Raw genomic sequence first — 17,739 nt, 5'->3', positions numbered from 1 at the left:
CTTTAGTCTTCGCTTTACCTCTGGTGTTCACTTGGCATCCTTAAGGATATCTTCTTAAGCATCTCAACACAACCTTGAATGTGCACCTGCCCCTACTTCTCCCTTCTAACTCCTGCCCAGTCTCTCCCTTCTCTTTATGCAGTGAGTCAAGAGTGTGCCCCAACTAGGAGGAAGTATCAAATCAGTCAGCCGTCTGTACAGAACGGGGAAGAGTTGTGAAAGGGCAAGGCTCTATTAAGAAAAACAAGAACCAAAAATCAGGGTATGGGAGATCTAGTCTGATTGTACTAAACTATGTGACCATCACCTAATTTGGCTCTAATTTAATTTCATTTCCTGTTCTGAAAAATCACGGGGGTCAGACTGCTTCAGTGATTTCGAAACCTTACAGAACTAGCGCCTTGGGACTGCCAAGGGAGTCCAGGAAAAGGAGCTGGCTGAGGGGAGGAAGAAATTCCCATTTTTAATCTACCTTATATGCTGTGCTTCTACGTGAAATTCCATTTGGAAAAACAGAAGACGTTTAGAAATCATTGGATTAAATGATCTCCAACAGCCCTTCCAGATCTAAAATTATACCATAGCAGGAGATTTTTTATTTTCTTCCCTGCTGCCCCCACCAAAAAGGTTTTCTTCCAAATACCGAAAAAAATATTCCTAGATTACAGGCTGCCTCTGAGTAACTTTTATATATTTTCAAAACCACTTGACTGGCTTAAAATCTATTATTTAAAATTACCTGGAAGAACACAAGACCATGAAGTCCCACTATCAAACCAGATGTCCAAAATATCCTGACCAGGCGCATATTCCAAAGCATCAGGACCACCAGCCTAATAAGATAAGTGAAAACCTTTTAATTATGCAAAGATCACAATATACACAATAAGGACCAAAAAGTCTTAAAATAATCAAATGCTTACAAGCATTAAACTCACATTTTAAAATGAAACTTAAAACATATCTATGTATTTTGCAATTCAGTACAACTGCCACATCCGCATGTAAAGATGACTGTGGCCACTTAATGACATATTTACCAACATAGATATAAACTGTTTTCATTTCTTGAAACAATCTTCTAATTTGGATTTTTTCATGTGTGAAGCAATCAGTTACCTCGAATTCAGATCCTACAAAATCCTGACATAGCAACATTAGGAACTACTCTCAGACTAACAACTGTATCTGCTTAGTCAACTAAATCAGTTAAAATCAATCTGGGCCCTCAATAAGATAACGAATAACCCTTGTACTTTACTGCCATATGAAATACCAAGCTTCTACGGTTAAACAAAATCATCTACTCTCAAACTGCACTGGCTCCTAATTCGTAGGCAATGAATTCATTAACTTTACACCATGACAGAACAACTTTTTAACTCCCAGGAATCCCTCATGTTGTCATTAAGTCATGGAGTGCACACAGAGGCTGTTAAATCACACGGAAATTTACCTGAGATAAGACTTGTTCAGGAAGAAGTTGCTCAGGGGGAAGAGTCCACCAGACATCGCTGCCATGTTGTTCCACTAGTTTAATAATGTGCTCAGTGGTCTGGCTATTTTAGGAGGGAAAAGGCAGACTTGCTCAATGAACTACAGTGATTAATACCAAACATTTAAAATTAAGAGACTGCTAAAATAGGGCGCCTGGGTGGCTCAGTGGGTTGGGCCTCTGCCTCCTGGGATCAACCCCCACATCAGGCCTCTCTGCTCAGTGGGGAGCCTGCTTCCCCCTCTCTCTGCCTGCCTCTCTGCCTACTTGTGATCTCTCTGTGTAAAGTAAATAAAATCTTAAAAAAAAAAGAAAGAAAAAAGAAACTGCTAAAATAAAAAAAGAAAGAGAATAGTTATTTTCCCGTATCAGCAGAATATTTTTTCCTATCTTTTCATCCAAACTTTAGTGGTATTATCTTCAATTACTTGTTTACTTGGCTACGGCTGTCATCTTAAATTCAATATAAATAAAATCAAACTGAGCACATGTACCCTTTAAAATAAAGAAGACTTCTTCTGACATCCCTGTTTTAGTTACTGATTTCCCTATTTCTATCAATCTGTTTTCTAACCAGGGATGGATATTCAAAATCTCCTACTTCTCTTCCCTCTCCCTCCAGTGTCCTCTCAAATTAAGACCCCACATCTGTCAATTCTACCTTTGAAATATTACTCAAATTTGCTCTTTGTTCTGTTCTGATGCACTGTCAGTCAAACCTCATTGTCTCAATACTAGACTGATGCAGTGGTCTGACTTTTCCTCTATTCTCATCTTTTTTTTTTTTTTTAAATTTTATTTATTTATTTATTTGATAGAGATCACAAGTAGGCAGAGAGGCAGGCAGAGAGAGAGAGGGAGAAGCAGGCTCCCCGTTAAGCAGAGAGCCCAATGTGAGGCTCGATCCCAGGACCCTAAGATCATGACCTGAGCTGAAGGCAGAGGCTTAACCCACTGAGCCACCCAGGTGCCTCTATTCTCATCTTTTTAATTAATTTTTTAAAAAAGATTTGAGAGAGAAAAAGAGGGAGGGCACATGCTCATGGGGGAGAGGGGCAGAGAGAGAAGGAAAAAGGGTCCCAAGCAGACTCCTCACTGAACTCGGGAGCCCCTAGCAGGGCTTGATCTCAAGACCCTGAGATCATGACCACAGCCGAAATCGAGAGTCGGATGCCTGACCACACCACCCAAGCGCCCCTCAACTCTTTAATTTAAACCACACATCTTTGATAGGATTGTATTCCTAAAACTGCTTTTATCACACCAATCCCCTTTCTAAAACTTCCCGCGCTTACAGGACCATGTCCAAATTCACCTGCACGAGAGGCAAGGCCACACTAGAGCATGGACTCTGACAACGGATATCCAAGCCTATACCCTGACCCTGCCACTTTCTACAAGTATGACTATACATGAGCACTAAAACGTCACGTACAACCATGCCCAAGTACGAAGACGTCTCTAAGTCTTGGTTGTGAACTCTGTTAAGGAAAATTCACTTGCTCAAAAATATTTACTGGGAAGCTCCAATATCTTAGCATTGTTCTAGGACGTGGAAGTATAGCAGCTGACGAGGCAGGTCAGACTCCTGCACTAACGGAGCTTACACTATAGCAATCCGAGACACTTCCCTCAGAATGCCTGTCAACTAAATGAGATAATCCACGAAAATCAGCATGTGCCCAATGCACAGTAAAAAGCCAATTAATACACATCAAATGAATACTGAAATTGACCATATCTTTGTGAAGATACACAACTATGAATTATTGAAAAATTAAAATCAGGGAAAATTTATCCTGAATTTTCTTATAGGAATAATGTACTTTTCATTTATTATCACAGCTTTATTGACATCATAGTTTCCTCTTGTTGCTTTCCATTGAGTCAGGGGACATATAATGGTCAAGAGCGTGGACCCTGGAACCACACAGCTTTGGTGCAGTTCCCGGCTCTACCACTTCCTAGTTATGTGACCCTGGGCACAACACTTAACATTTCTGTGTCTGTCTGTAAAATGCAAATAATAACAGCATCATCAAGATAGCTATTACAGATATTAATTAAGCTTATATATAAAATACCTAGAACAGTACCTGGCACATACTAGTAAGTAGTATATAAGCATTAGCTATTATTCAAATTGCTTAATTAATTTACCTTTGAAGTCACGTAAATCTAGACAGTAATTTTGTTAACCAGAGCAAATGCCCGTATTAATATTTACAGATTAAAATACATAAACTATAGCTAATTTTTGAATTATTTTCCCTTCTACCACTTTCCATTAATGCAAGTAACAGAATTAACTGCAGGGCCGTAAGAGTTGGCGTACATGGAAAGAGTAGAGCATAGGAAAAGCTTTATATTCTTAATCTGGATCTGCTTCTCAGTAATCAGGACTATGTAGGGCAAATCATTTAACCTCTCTGATAATTCATAGATAGAATGTTTATGAAAAAACCATTGTGGGAAGCAAAAATCAAATGGGTATTATGAATCGGGCTCTCAAAATGGAAATTTTTTTTACCCAAGTTTGTGTACTAGGAAAGATAGATTGAAAAAGTATAATACTAGCAGCATCTATTTTAAAGAAATTAAAAACGACAACAATGTTAAAACGGGCACAAGTCCATATTTCTTGTAGTCATACATTTTCAATGGACTTTAACAGTAAAGATAAACTTTTGTGATAGGAGACCATAAAAACTTTGTGCAATACCCAGTTATACGACAATATTTAGTTATATATTACTATTTTATATAGTTTGCACGGACATTTTAACAGTAAAGAAAATAGGAATATACTGGAAATGAAAATATGAATAACCTAAAGCTATTTTTCTAGAACAATCCCCTCTATACAGATACTAGCAAAGTGCATTTACATATACACAATTGCAGCACATACAATGTTTGTACCAATTTTGAAACACTCAAAGAATGATTCTAAATATGAGTGTCATTTTGACTTTTTGTTCTTACAATATATATTCTTACAGTATATATATATATATATATATACTGTAACTTTAGGTAAACACTAAAATAAAACAGTAAAACAGTTTTAAATGTGCTGGAAATAAATAGAGTAAAAAAGAAAACAAAAAGCAAATAGTTCAAATTTCATCTTAATTAGGAAATAAGGAAGAGCTATGAGGATTAGTAATATCAATCAAAATAAAAGCATCCAGGTATATACCACACATGGTATTTTCCAAAGCACTTTACGAGGACTATCGATGTGGAGTCACAGAAAAAAATATTCAGTTGCCCCGGACAGGCACACTGTGCCTTGGGGATCCTTCAGTCAGTCAACAGCCTACAGAAGTGACACAGTTAATGCCAGGCCTTAAAACTGTGTGTCCTAAATCATCGTTCAATTCTCTGCTTACTTCTCCTTTTAGCTTCTCTAACTCATCTATCAAGACCGCCACTGTAATTGTAAATTCACACTTCCGTTCCCTGGCGTTTGCTAACCAAAGGCAAAAAGACTCCTTACCCACACACAGTGAACCCCCGACCCAGAGACGAAGTTAGGGAACCAGTCAGTCTCTGGAGATTAGTGTTGACAGAACAAGCACCAAGTCCAAAGACCGGATTCTACCTGTGAATTATTAGGTACTGGCAAAATACATCATAGTATTTCTCTGAGCTTCAGTTTCTGTGAACACTGGGAAAAGCTGTCAGAAAGAAGGCTATGTGAAAAATTTTATTCTTAAAAAAGGAAAAGGTCCTAGTATTTTACTCAGTACCTTAAAATTAGAGATGATGTGCATCCATTTTAAAGACCAAATTCACCTCTAATGAGACCAACTTCTTTTTTTATATCCCTAAATAGCAGATAATTCATGAAGTTTTAGAACTCTAACTAAAAATACCAAACAATAAATAAAGATCCCAATTTTGCAGCTGACAAATGATTAAAGCAACTGCAAAGTTCTACCAAGTTTAGTCAATCAACTCCAGAGTCTAACTAAAATTGAAGTTTTGTTACATTTTCTTATAAAGATATTAGTAATTCATTCACATATATGACTTTTAGTGTAAGAAGCATTTTATATACATCTATCTTACTTACAAATATGTTTCTAAAAAAATAAGTTTTTGTTTCAGTGAGGAGGAAAGTCTGATTTTTTTCTTTTAGTTTACCTAAGAATACTTGTTACAAATGACATAACCACACAATGTTTATCTACACTAATGATTATTTTTTTCATCTTACTTCAAAAAAGCTGTCATAAGTAAAATCACATATTTTATGTAGTGTAAATGGCCCAGTACTTAAAGAATTATGAAACACTTTAAAGAGGGGAGGACAGAAGCTCTGCCTCATTAACAGAGCAAGGCTCGTAATATTTAAAGCATGACGAGCTTCCTTACTTTTTACTATGAAATATAAAAATATGATGTACTAAATGTACTTTAATAAGCATTATGTTCTGCAACTCAGTTCTGTTTTGAGATCTTAGAACATTATATTCCTTATATTTTTGAAAAGAGGAAAAGAAGCTAAAGAGAATTCTGGAGCTAGAGGATAAAAACTGAACAAAATTTATGATAATAGGAATGCAGACTTCAAAGACGGCAGTCTCACAATCCAAACAAATCAAAATTTAAGTGCACAGATCTGGTACCACAAAGTGAGAACCTTTTCTTGACTTATACTCGGATGGTCTGAATGACCCTAAAAAACTATAGCAGAGAATTTTAAAAACAAAATTTTCAAAAAAAAAAAATATATATATATATATACTGGTGACCTACAAACTTGAGGTAACTATCTTACATTGTTAAATAAAGATAAATTTAATGTTAGATCAAACAAATCTGAAAAGATAATTTGGAAAAGAAATACAAGCAAATGCTACACAAGTGCTTAAAAGACAGTCACTATAAGATGTAGCAAAAAGCCAAATGACAGGATGGGCTACATTTATTTGATTTTCATACAGAGGGAACTAGGCAATTATTAGGAGCTAAGCGAGCATTTTAACGGCTGCACATTCATCCTTCCAAACTGACTTAGATTATTTCTTTGCATTATCATGGTCCCTTATAATCAACTGTGTGAGACATCCTTACATATCTATCTTCATACAAAAGACATTAGTCTTGTTTCCTTACGGATAAATATTTTATAATGAAATGGAGATTATGCTTTAAAAAGTTTTAAAAACAATTTTAAATAATATTGTCTTAAAAATATGTATTTCTTACTGATATTGAGTACTCTTCAGAAAAAAAGGAAGGAAAAAGTCCAAATTTGTCTTTGGAAATTTAAGAACTCTTCCCTCATGATAATAATATCCTATACTTAACACAAACATATAGTTAACTTATAACCTAAAGGTCAGTCTAAATTACTGCTGATAAAAGTGGGTGAAACCGTTTATCACTACATAATCTATATACTTCCATTTTAATGCTGTATTTCATAAACCAATAAATCCATCATAAAACTTTGTACTTTGCACGAAGGCCTTATCTAAACACATTCATTACGTGTCCCTCCTTGGGTTTCAACCAGTGAAAATTCACTAGGCGGTATGTACACTATAACACCTTCCAATCATTCTAGACTTTGTTATCAACGGAGCTAAAGGCTTATTTAGCGTGTTATCAGAAGTTATGCAGCATTAAGATCACTAAGCAAGGAAGAAACTGTTGCTGTCATTTTACTGTTTCCTGTGTTTTGTCTTTATTAAGGGAGAATATTAAGGATTATAAGACAACTTTTCTTCTGCAAGTTACTGGAATAAGAATGAGGTAAGAGGCTAAATGATTCCAATTTATTTACTAAATTTATATATTCAACTCTAGAATACAATGAAATTTGAAGGGGGATTCTATTTTTAGTTTAATCCTATACTTTATGTTTGAAAAGCTTTAGGAAACAATTTTGGAGAAAAATTTTTTAATTTAATGAACATTATAAAAATTTTTCACCAAAAGGTCGTTATTCTTAACATGAGCAAGAGGTAGTTAAAGCTAGCACACAGGGGCACCTGAGTGAGGCAATCGGTCGAATACCTGACTCCTGATTTCAGCTCAAGTCATGATCCCAGGGTCTTGGGATCAAGCCCCGCATCAGGCTCTGCACTCCGCAGGGAATCTGCTTGGGATTCTTCTCTCTCCCTATGCCACCCCCTTCCTGAACACTCTCTCTCTCTAAAATGAAAAAATAAATCTCAAAAAAAAACCCAAAAACTAGCACTCAAATTGAACTGGAAATTCCTTGATTGCTTCTAGTAAATTTCTCATAATTTCCAGAAATCAGGGGCTAAGTTTCCTAAAAACATGGATTACTGCAATAATACTGCTGAATGGTATAATCATCCAAAATAAACAACTTCTTTTCCTTTCTAGGTGGCAAATGTTCCTAAATTTTACCTTTTTTAATGCTAAAAAGTATTCGTCTTTATTAACTAGGAAAAGATTTCTACCTAAGTTATAACTGCAGATTCAGAAAAATCAATAACGTAAAGTCTGAAATGGAATTATATCTTTAGCAAATAAAAATGCAAATATAAAGTGCAGATGAAAACATTAATTCAAATCAAAACTAAGCATCAGAGTTTCAAATCTACCAGTCTCTAAACCTACTTAGAGCATGAAAAAATCAAGATTTTCTTTTGTGAAAAAAGTATAATTACGGTTTTAACTTACAGACTTTCAACCAGAAAAGCAGAAGGAATCTTCTGGTTTGCTTAATGGGGCTATCAAGTGTAACAGCAACTCCATGTGGACTGTGTGCCAATTTCCAGTGGAGATGCTGTTACTTTTGATGGTTACCAACTCACGACAGTAGAAAGACAGATCCAAGAAAGACAGAAAATCATAGTCACTTGATTAACTTGCTTACGGAGGAAAAAAGATAACCTTTCATACTATTTTGAAAAACTGACAAATCATTAAGAATTCAGATCCATCTTCTTAAATCAAGTGTCATGTCACATGAAGGACCGGACAACGGAAGATTAGAGTCATCACTTGGAAACGGTGTGCAGGAAAATGACCTATGAATTGACAGACAATTTGGCTAAGTTTGTCTGTCATTTTTGTAGGCCAATATTCTGTATATCTCTTCTACTTCAGAATCAGAATTCAATGAGCATCACGCAAGCAACACAATGGGAGATGCACAGAAAACAATCTGTAACACAAATGTGTGAATATATTGACTATAAATAAAATACAAATAACAGCTGATGAAAATTTGTTTGTGTTTTTCTGACAAAGCTCACATTTATTTCGTCTAACCTAGTGACTGCCAGTCGACTTATACCATTTTACTGCCATGATTAAATAATGGTCAAATAAACCAATTTGTTGTTCTTGTTAATATATACTTTTGTCCACCTGAATCACTTTGAGGAAATTCCCTAAAAATTCTGTCCTCAAATGGTAAAAAGAGAGAGAGAGAGAGAGAAACAATGACAATGTCTTATAAACATTCCTTAAAAGAAAACTCCACAGTGTGGAATTTTAAACAATACTTGTGTAAATTTATCTAAACTTTAAGGTATTGAGGTATCACTGGTTCACATCAGACCATGCTCTCAATTACAAGACAACTGAATTACAATTACCAGAACAATGTGAGCAATGGTATTTAGGACAAAGAGCCTTAGCTCTCCAAACTGAAGTAGTAATACTGAAGTGATAATACTGAAGTAGCCTTACAATGACTTCCTGGCCTCTAACCTCTAGTTACTTTTCCTAAAATATATTCTCACTCCTCCTGCCTATTTAAAACTTTAAACTACTTCACCCAGTATTCAAGACGCACTACAATTTGCCCCAACCGATCTCACTTGGTGTGCATCTTTCTAAAACCCTCCTCCCAACACCCCACAGTACTTTTATGGTTCCTATTTAGGTGCTATGCTTTCCCTCTCCACGCCCTCAGCTCCTGCTGATCCCTCTACTTGCAAAATACTTTGGCCTGTTTCCTACCTAATCCTTAAGCCCCACTCAAATGCTGTATCCTCTGTGGATAAAGCAAATGAGCTGTTTAATGGTTCGGTATTTGCCCAAGGCAATGCCTTCAGTTCTTCCCTGAGCCATGTTGCCAGAAGGTGTCAGATCACCCATGAAGCAATGATAAAATGCGTATTTATTTACTTATTTATTTATATTTTTAAAAGATTTTATTTATTTGACAGAGAGAGACAATGAGAGAGGGAACACAACAGGGGGAGTCAGAGAAGGAGAAGGAGGTTCCTTGCTGAGCAGGGAGCCCGATGTAGGGCCCGATTCGGGATGGATGACCCGAGCCGCAGGCAGACACTTAACAACTGAGCCACCCAGGTCCCCTAAAATGGATATTCAAATTGTGAAGGAACTGGGGCTGCTGGGTGGCTCAGATGGTTAAGGGTCCAACTCTTGATTTCAGCTCAGGTTGTAATCTCAGAGTCATGGAACTGGGCCCCACACCAGGTACTACAGTGAGTGGGGAGACTGCTTGAGATTTTCTCTTTCCCTCTCCCTCTGCTTCTCCCCTCCCCTCTCCCACTCATACGCATACACACACGCGCGCGTGCGCGTGCTCTCTCAAATAAATAATCTTTAAAAATAAACAGTAAATTGGAAAGCAACTTTCACACAAAAAACACTAAGAACTACCTAATATGTGGCTAAAGATGATTTTTTTAAAAGATTTTATTTATTTATTTGACAGAGAGAGATCACAAGTACGCAGAGAGGCAGGCAGAGAGAGAGGAGGAAGCAGGCTCCCTGCTGAGCAGAGAGCCTGATGTGAGGCTCGATCCCAGGACCCTGAGACCATGACCTGAGCTGAAGGCAGAGGCTTAACCCCACTGAGCCACCCAGGCACCCCTAGATGATTAAAACAACAAAAAAAACCCAACCCACTTTAATCAACATTTTAAAAAACCCTAAAATACATGCAACAATTTAAAAAACCCTAAAGAAACACTGATAATGCTGACAACAAAAAGTAGAACATTTTTGCAAAAATTCTGGTGAACCCCAAAGTAGGGGCAGCATTCAATTCTACATCTACAGTCTCTTGAAATCCCCAGTCCTTACTTTCTGGCCTCTACGCCCTCCCTGGATCCTCAAGTGATAAAAGGTAAAAATATTTATCAAAATAGACTCAAACTTTTTACTCATGTTAAAACATGATTTAGCAAAAATTCCATTTACCAAATTAAAACAAAATTACTCAAAGAAAATGAAAACTTAGGATGTATTCCTAAAAGGAATGATTAATATTCCCCTTTCCATATCTGTTAGTAACAGCAAGATGAAAAGCCTCCCTAGTTTTCTAGAAGATAAACTAGCCAGCCTATGATCTCACGATGATCTCAAAGCAGGGACCATGTTGATCTTGTTCACTGCCTCAAGAAGAGTCTAGCGTCTACATCAGGAAACAATCTTCTTTCTACCATATAAGCTTTTCTACCCTGAACGGTTGACTATGCCCATGTATTATCTTTTCAAAAGAAAAAGAGAAAAGAGAAGAAATCGTTGGGAAGTTTAGCATCACTAGAATAAATATAATTTTGTGCATTAAAGAAACATTATAGTTTCTTTAATTTTGAAGATCTATAATTACATAATGCCATTTCTATTAAGAGACAGTAGCTTATGGGCAACTGGGGGACTTAGTCGGTTAAGTGTCTGCTTTTATCTCAGGTCATGATCCCAGTGTCCTGGGATGCAAGTCCCATGTTGGGCCCCCTGCTCAGTGGGGACCTGCTTCTCCCTCTCTGCTGCTCCCTGTGTTTGTGTGCTCTCTCTCTCTCTTAAATAAATAAACAAAATTTTAAGAAAGAAGAAAGAAAGGAAGGAAGGAAGGAAGGAAGGAAGAAGAGGAAGGAAAGGAGGGACAGGCAGTGGCCCAAAGTAAGAGAGGGACTCTATTTCCTAAAGAAAAACTGCATACCGGGATCCCCTCCTGAACGCTGTCCATCTTTGGATTCCTGACACCTGACTCTAGCAGAATGCTATAGGCACACAGAAACAATGAATTCCATGGACAAAGTATCAGAGGCTCTGCTTCTAAGTATCCATATTGAAAAAGTACAGTTGTTAAAATGTCAACCACATGAAAGCATCTTCTTGAAATTATATTTTACTCCCGTCAATAAGACTGAGTATGTGATTTAACTTGTATCACTTCTCAACAGTCCATTTTTCTACTTTTGAAGAAAACATAGCTCACTTTAAAATGCTAAAAATATGTAGAAAGAAGTCTACCTGTTGATCAAGAATTCATCTTTTGTCTTGTGATGAAACACAGGGATTGGAACACCCCAAACTCTTTGCCTTGATATACACCAATACGGCCGTCTGTCCATCGTTTCAACCATGGCATTCAGTGCTGATCCAGGAATAAATTTCACTTTTTTTAACAATTCCTGCAATTGATTCACAAATCAAATCCAGTGAGAGTAAGCAGATCAAATTTTCCAGAACTGCCATGATTTATCCTAATGGTTATTTTGGATGTTTATTCACATGTCTCCCTCCCCATATCCAAAAAGCTAAACTAAAAAACTACAGATTTTAGACCAAATGAAACTAAGTTTAAACAGGGCCACAAAGGATCTAATAAATAACATCTAGAGCAGACTTCACCATGAGAGGATGTGAAAAGAAACCACATACTAACTTCCAAGCACCCTAGATCAAGATTGGCAATAAGAAGGTTAGCAGAAGCATTAAACTCGTTAAACTGTAGTTAAAATCCATTCAAGCTTGATTTCAATGATAATTTTTAAGTACTTAAAAAATAAGCTACTGTTTTAGGTCAATAAACAAGCATTACAATAGAATCTAATTTCATATAGTATGGTTTACAACACAGAAAACACTCTCAAAATCACAGTTACTTCCCATTTACTTACTCTCTTTCAAGAACTCCTACCTCCAGCCCCACAAAAAGTTGTTTTTTATTTCATTTGTCAATTACCAAAAGATGAATTGTATAGGATAATGTCCAGTATTACTCTCCAGAAAGGCCAAAATACATTACTTCATTTTTGAGAATCTCTCTATCCACTAATTAAAGCATTTTTCTATTTCCAGAGTGATTTAAACATTTTCCTCACTTAACCTCAACTACAAGAAATCCTCCCCCTGGGGGCGCCTTGGTGGCAAAGTTGGTTAAAAGTTGGACTGTTGGTTTCTGGTTTCCCCTCCAATCATGATCTCAGTCTTGAGATCAAGCCCCCAGTCCGGCTCTGCACTCAAAGGGGAGTCTGCACAAAACTTTCTCTCCCTCTGCGCCTCCCCACTGCCCACTCCCTCTCTCTGCCCACCTCCCAACCTTCTCTCTCAAATAAATAAATAAATCTTAAACAAAACAAAACAAAATCCTCCCCAAAAACCCTTTGTAGCACCACTTACTGGCAGAATGGCAACATCTGCAATTCATTTTGATTAAGACTTGCTTTAGGTGGCTCAGTGGGTTAAAGCCTCTACCTTCAGCTCAGGTCATGATCTCAGGGTCCTGGGATCGAGCCCCTCATTGGACTCTCTGCTCAGCGGGGAGCCTGCTTCCCCCTCTTTCTCTGCCTGCCTCTCTGCCTACTTGTGATCTCTGTCTGTCAAGTAAATAAATAAAATCTTAAAAAAAAAAAAAAAAGACTTGCTTTAAAAATCCAGGAAAAATGAACAGACTGTATATTTGATTTTGTTAAGCAATAACTATTACTTTTATAAAATGGTAACAGTGGCATTGGAATTACATCTAAATAGTCCTTACATTTCAGATACACATGCTGAAATATTTATGGAAGACATAAGGCCTGAAATTTGCTTCAAAATAATCCAGTGGGTAAGAAGTAAAAGATAGGGATGGTAGGAGGAGCAAAGATAAAAATAAAATTGGCTTGGGGTGCCTGGGTGGCTCAGTGGGTTGAAGCCTCTGCCTTCGGCTCAGGTCATGATCCCAGGACCCTGGGATCGAGCCCCGCATCGGGCTCACTGCTCAGCAGGGAGCCTGCTTCCTCCTCTCTCTCTGCCTGCCTCTCTGCCTACTTGTGATCTCTGTCTGTCAAATAAATAAATTAATTAATTAATTAAAATTGGCTTAAAGTTGATTAATGTTGAATTTGGGTAGTAGAAACATGGAATACATTATTTTGTTTCCACAAAGAGGAACTGAAAATTGTCTATAAAGGACAATTTAAAAAACCACCACCAACAAATACCGGCTCCAGCTTATTGCATCAAACTTAGATGTTCCTTAATTAAAAAAAAAAAATCTGTGCGGAGCTCGAAGTTATTAATCTTAACATCTACAATTAAGGAAAACAAGTTTCACAGGATGCAAAAAAAAAAAAAAACAAAAACAACAAAAATCAGTCCATATCACAGTTGCCCACTCTATACAAATACTGAAAATGTATTTTGCTTGCATAGCTTCAAATTGCCAGGCCAACAAATAAACCAATTCATTGCGGTTCTACATTAAGATGAAAGATGAAAAATATCTTCATTATCAGCCTATTAACAAATAGATATTTGAGCTCTTTCATTCAATAGAATTGTTTGACACACACACACATATTTATAGTGAATGAAAGAGCTCAGATACATATTAATATTTAAAATGCCCATTGTAAAAGTATTTGTTAATTCAAAGCAACAATTTTTCAAACGCATTGCAATTTCAAACCTACAGAAGCACAGGGTTTCTATTTAGAGAGTTTTACCAAATGTTTACAATATGCCAGACACTGTCCTGGAGTTTTATTCACTTACCCCACAAGGTAGGCATTATTATCCACTCCATACAGATGAGGATACTGAGGTTATAAGAGGTTAAACGACCTCTTAAACTCAGTTCTGTCCTAATTCTGTACTACTCTCACTATAGAGGGCAGGAAATTTAGACAAGTCCCTTAACCCCTTTACGCCACACATGATGAAGGAACAGAAATCCAAAATCCTTTAAAACTATAATTTAATGAAACCAAATCACCAAATCGTAATAGCGGCAATCCCTCCCTTTCCCCAAACCCTACCTCAACCTCACATGCAACTTTTTAACGCTGAAGGAATAAGAACCCAACACTCGTAACAGGATGTCTCTTATACCTTGGCTGTGGCCTTGATATCCGTGATATTTACAAACCACTGCTTGCTGGCACGAATAACCACTGGTTTCTTAGTCCTCCAGTCATAGGGATAGCTGTGTACCAACTTCTCCTCCTTCAACAAATGCTTTGAAGCCTGAAGCATCTTTATAACTTGAAAAAAATCAGTAACAATTTACATTAGATATAATTAAAAAGGACTATGAAAATTCTCCTAATTCCCAGAAGTACTAAACCTGGACCAGTAAGTGCCAGTCGTAAGAGTAGCCACTTACAGCTAACAAGTATAATCTAGGAATTTCCTGGCAAAAAAAGAAGAGACTATAAAACCTTACTGAGACTCAAAATTAAGCCATTTCTGTGCTTTTCATTGCAAAGGAAAGATAAATAGGATAATATCTAAAATTCCACATTTGAAATTCATAGTTATAGTCTTTCATACCATGAATCTTAAAATGGTCTCCAAAAAATCCAGAAGAAACCAGCTACAGTGGACTGAATTTTATCCTCCCAACAGATGTCTTAACCCCTAGCACTTGTGAATGTGACCATATTGGAAACAGGGTCTTTGCAGAGGTAATCAAATTAAGGTGAGGTCACACTGGTTTCGAGTAGGCCCTAAATTCAATAACTAGTGGCCTAATAAGAGAGGAGAATACACAGAGACACACAAGAGCAAAGGACATGTGACAATGGGGGCAAAGATTAGAGTGATACAGCTATAAAGCAAGGAATGCCAAGGATCACCAGAAGCCACCAGAAGCTAGGAAGAGACAAGGAAATATTTTTCCACTGAACATTCAGAGGGAGCATGGACCTGGCAAAACACTGATTTCAGACATCTAGCCTCTAGAACCATGAGAGTAAATTTCTGTTGTTTCAAGCTATTAAATATATGGTAATTTGTAACAGTAGTCCGAGGCAAGTAATATACAATGTTTTATTAGCCTTAGTCTTAGTGTGGGCAAAGAAAAGTCTTCACGGTACCTGGTCCTTGGATCCATAATTATAAAAAGTCAGAGAGCCAAGACAAGGCTGGAGGACCCCTACGATCATAAGACATAAACAATGCTAACATGGGCTTAGTGATTTACAAGGGTTACAAAACAGTAGTGTCTGATACACAGTCAACATCCAGCCTCAAGCTTGATTTTATCCTTCCACAAAACTAACACTGCTGTATCCCTCAAATAATATCACTCGGTGTTGACTGTCCTGCTTTGCTTAACCACAGAGAGCAACTTCAAAGCAAAAGATGACAAAGTCCTAAATTCTGTTTTAAACCATGTGGCAAAATAAAATAGAACTTTAGATTTTTGTTTCTAATGAAAGTGTACGATAGAAAGAACAGCCAGCATAGGCTGCTGCTGACTCCTTTTCAGAAAATATGTATTTATGATAACAACATACATGACACTCACCCACATCTGTTCCCTCTTCAAGGACAGCCTTGTTTTGAAGTTCAGGGCCTGCAACATCTGTGAAAACTCCATCTTCATCCACTAAACAATCCTACAAAGGGTTATTTTCAACAATTAAAGTACCAAAAATTTTATCTTATGACAATCCCCAGCAAAACAATATATATAAAACATCTCAGTATTGTCTTTCACTACATTGAAAATCTAGGTACTTCTTATGCAGTTAATAAAAATCTATGGATTTATACATTTATATCACAAAAGGCAAAAGGTCTTATTAAAACATATACCACAAGTTTATTTATTTTATTTTTTAATTTTTTAAAGATTTTATTTGTCGAGGGAGAGAGAAAGAACAAGCACAGGGGGTGGCAGGCAGAGGAAGAAGCAGGCTCCCCACTGAGCAAGGACCCCGACGCAGGACTTGATTCTAGGACCCTGGAATCATGATCTGAGCCAAAGGCAGACGCTTAACCCACTGAGCCACCCAGCCATTCCATACCACAAATTTAATAAAAAAGTAAAACCCTCAATAAAACATTAGCAAACCGAACCTAACAATACATTAAAAAAATTAGAAACCACAATCACTTGAGATTTAGTCCCTGATGCAAGTGTGGCTCAATATTTACAAAACAACCATTGTGATATGTCATATCAAAGAGAGTAAGGATGGGGCACCTGGGTGGCTCAGTGAGTTAAGCCTCTGTTGGGGCGCCTGGGTGGTTCAGTGGGTTAAGCCTCTGCCTTCAGCTCAGGTCATGATTCCAGGGTCCTAGGATTGTGCCCCGCATCGGGCTCTCTGCTCAGCGGGGAACCTGCTTCCCCCTCTCTCTCTGCCTGCCTCTCTGCCTACTTGTGATCTCTCTCTGTCAAATAAAAAAAGCCTCTGCTTTCAGCTCAGGTCATGATCTCAGGGTCCTGGGATCAAGCCCCACATCAGGCTCTCTGCTCAGCAGGGAGCCTGCTTCCTCCTCTCTGTCTCTCTCTCTGCCTGCCTATCTGCCTACTTGTGATCTCTCTGTCAAATAAATAAATAAAATCTTTAAAAAAAAAAAGAGAGAGAGAGAGAAAGGATAAAAAAAAATTTTCATTTCAACAGATGCAGATAAAGTATTTGACAAAGTACAACATCCATTCATGACAGAAAAAAAAAAGAAAAAAAACCCCACTCCCTGCAAAGTAGGTTTAGAGGAATATATCTCAATAAAGTTCTTATATGAAAAACCCAGAGCCCACATCATACTCAACAGGGAACAACTAAGAACTTTCCCCCTAAGGTCAGGACAAGACAAGGATGTCCACTCTCACTACTTTTACCCTAAGTCCTATTTTCAGCAATTAGACAACATAAAGAAATAAAAGGCATCCACACTGGTAAGAAGCAGAACTCTCATTATTTACAGATGACATGATATTATATATTAAAAAAAAAAAAATCCTGGGGCGCCTGGGTGGCTCAGTGGGTTAAAGCCTCTGCCTTCGGCTCGGGTCGTGATCCCAGGGTCCTGGGATCGAGCCCCACATCAGGCTCTCTGCTCAGCAGGGAGCCTGCTTCCTCCTCTCTCTCTGCCTGCCTCTCTGCCTACTTGTGATCTCTGTTTGTCAAAAAAAAAAAAAAAATCCTTAAAGACTCCACCAAGAAACTACTGGAACTGATAAATGAGTTCAGTAAAGTCAAAGGATACAAAGTGAATGTACAAAAATCTGCTGCATGCCTATACACTAAAAATGAAGCAGCAGAAAGTGA

General features: G+C 37.4%; 1 protein-coding gene across 1 annotated transcript in view; it reads right to left on the bottom strand.

The window, feature by feature from the left end:
- IARS2 (isoleucyl-tRNA synthetase 2, mitochondrial) overlaps positions 1-17,739 on the bottom strand; it is a 58,281-nt gene that overhangs the window by 17,312 nt on the left and 23,230 nt on the right. Inside the window, exons 10-14 of the mRNA XM_032319167.1 lie at positions 15,990-16,080; positions 14,570-14,721; positions 11,723-11,883; positions 1,457-1,559; positions 740-833 (exon numbers count right to left, since the gene is read on the bottom strand). Coding sequence (XP_032175058.1) covers positions 740-833; positions 1,457-1,559; positions 11,723-11,883; positions 14,570-14,721; positions 15,990-16,080 — 601 coding nt within the window. The remainder of the gene's footprint in view (positions 1-739; positions 834-1,456; positions 1,560-11,722; positions 11,884-14,569; positions 14,722-15,989; positions 16,081-17,739) is intronic.

Source organism: Mustela erminea, chromosome 17 (genome assembly GCF_009829155.1).
Source record: "Mustela erminea isolate mMusErm1 chromosome 17, mMusErm1.Pri, whole genome shotgun sequence".
NCBI lineage: Eukaryota > Metazoa > Chordata > Mammalia > Carnivora > Mustelidae > Mustela > Mustela erminea.
Note: the sequence above shows the minus strand (reverse complement) of the source record. Positions and strands in the feature narration are given on the sequence as shown.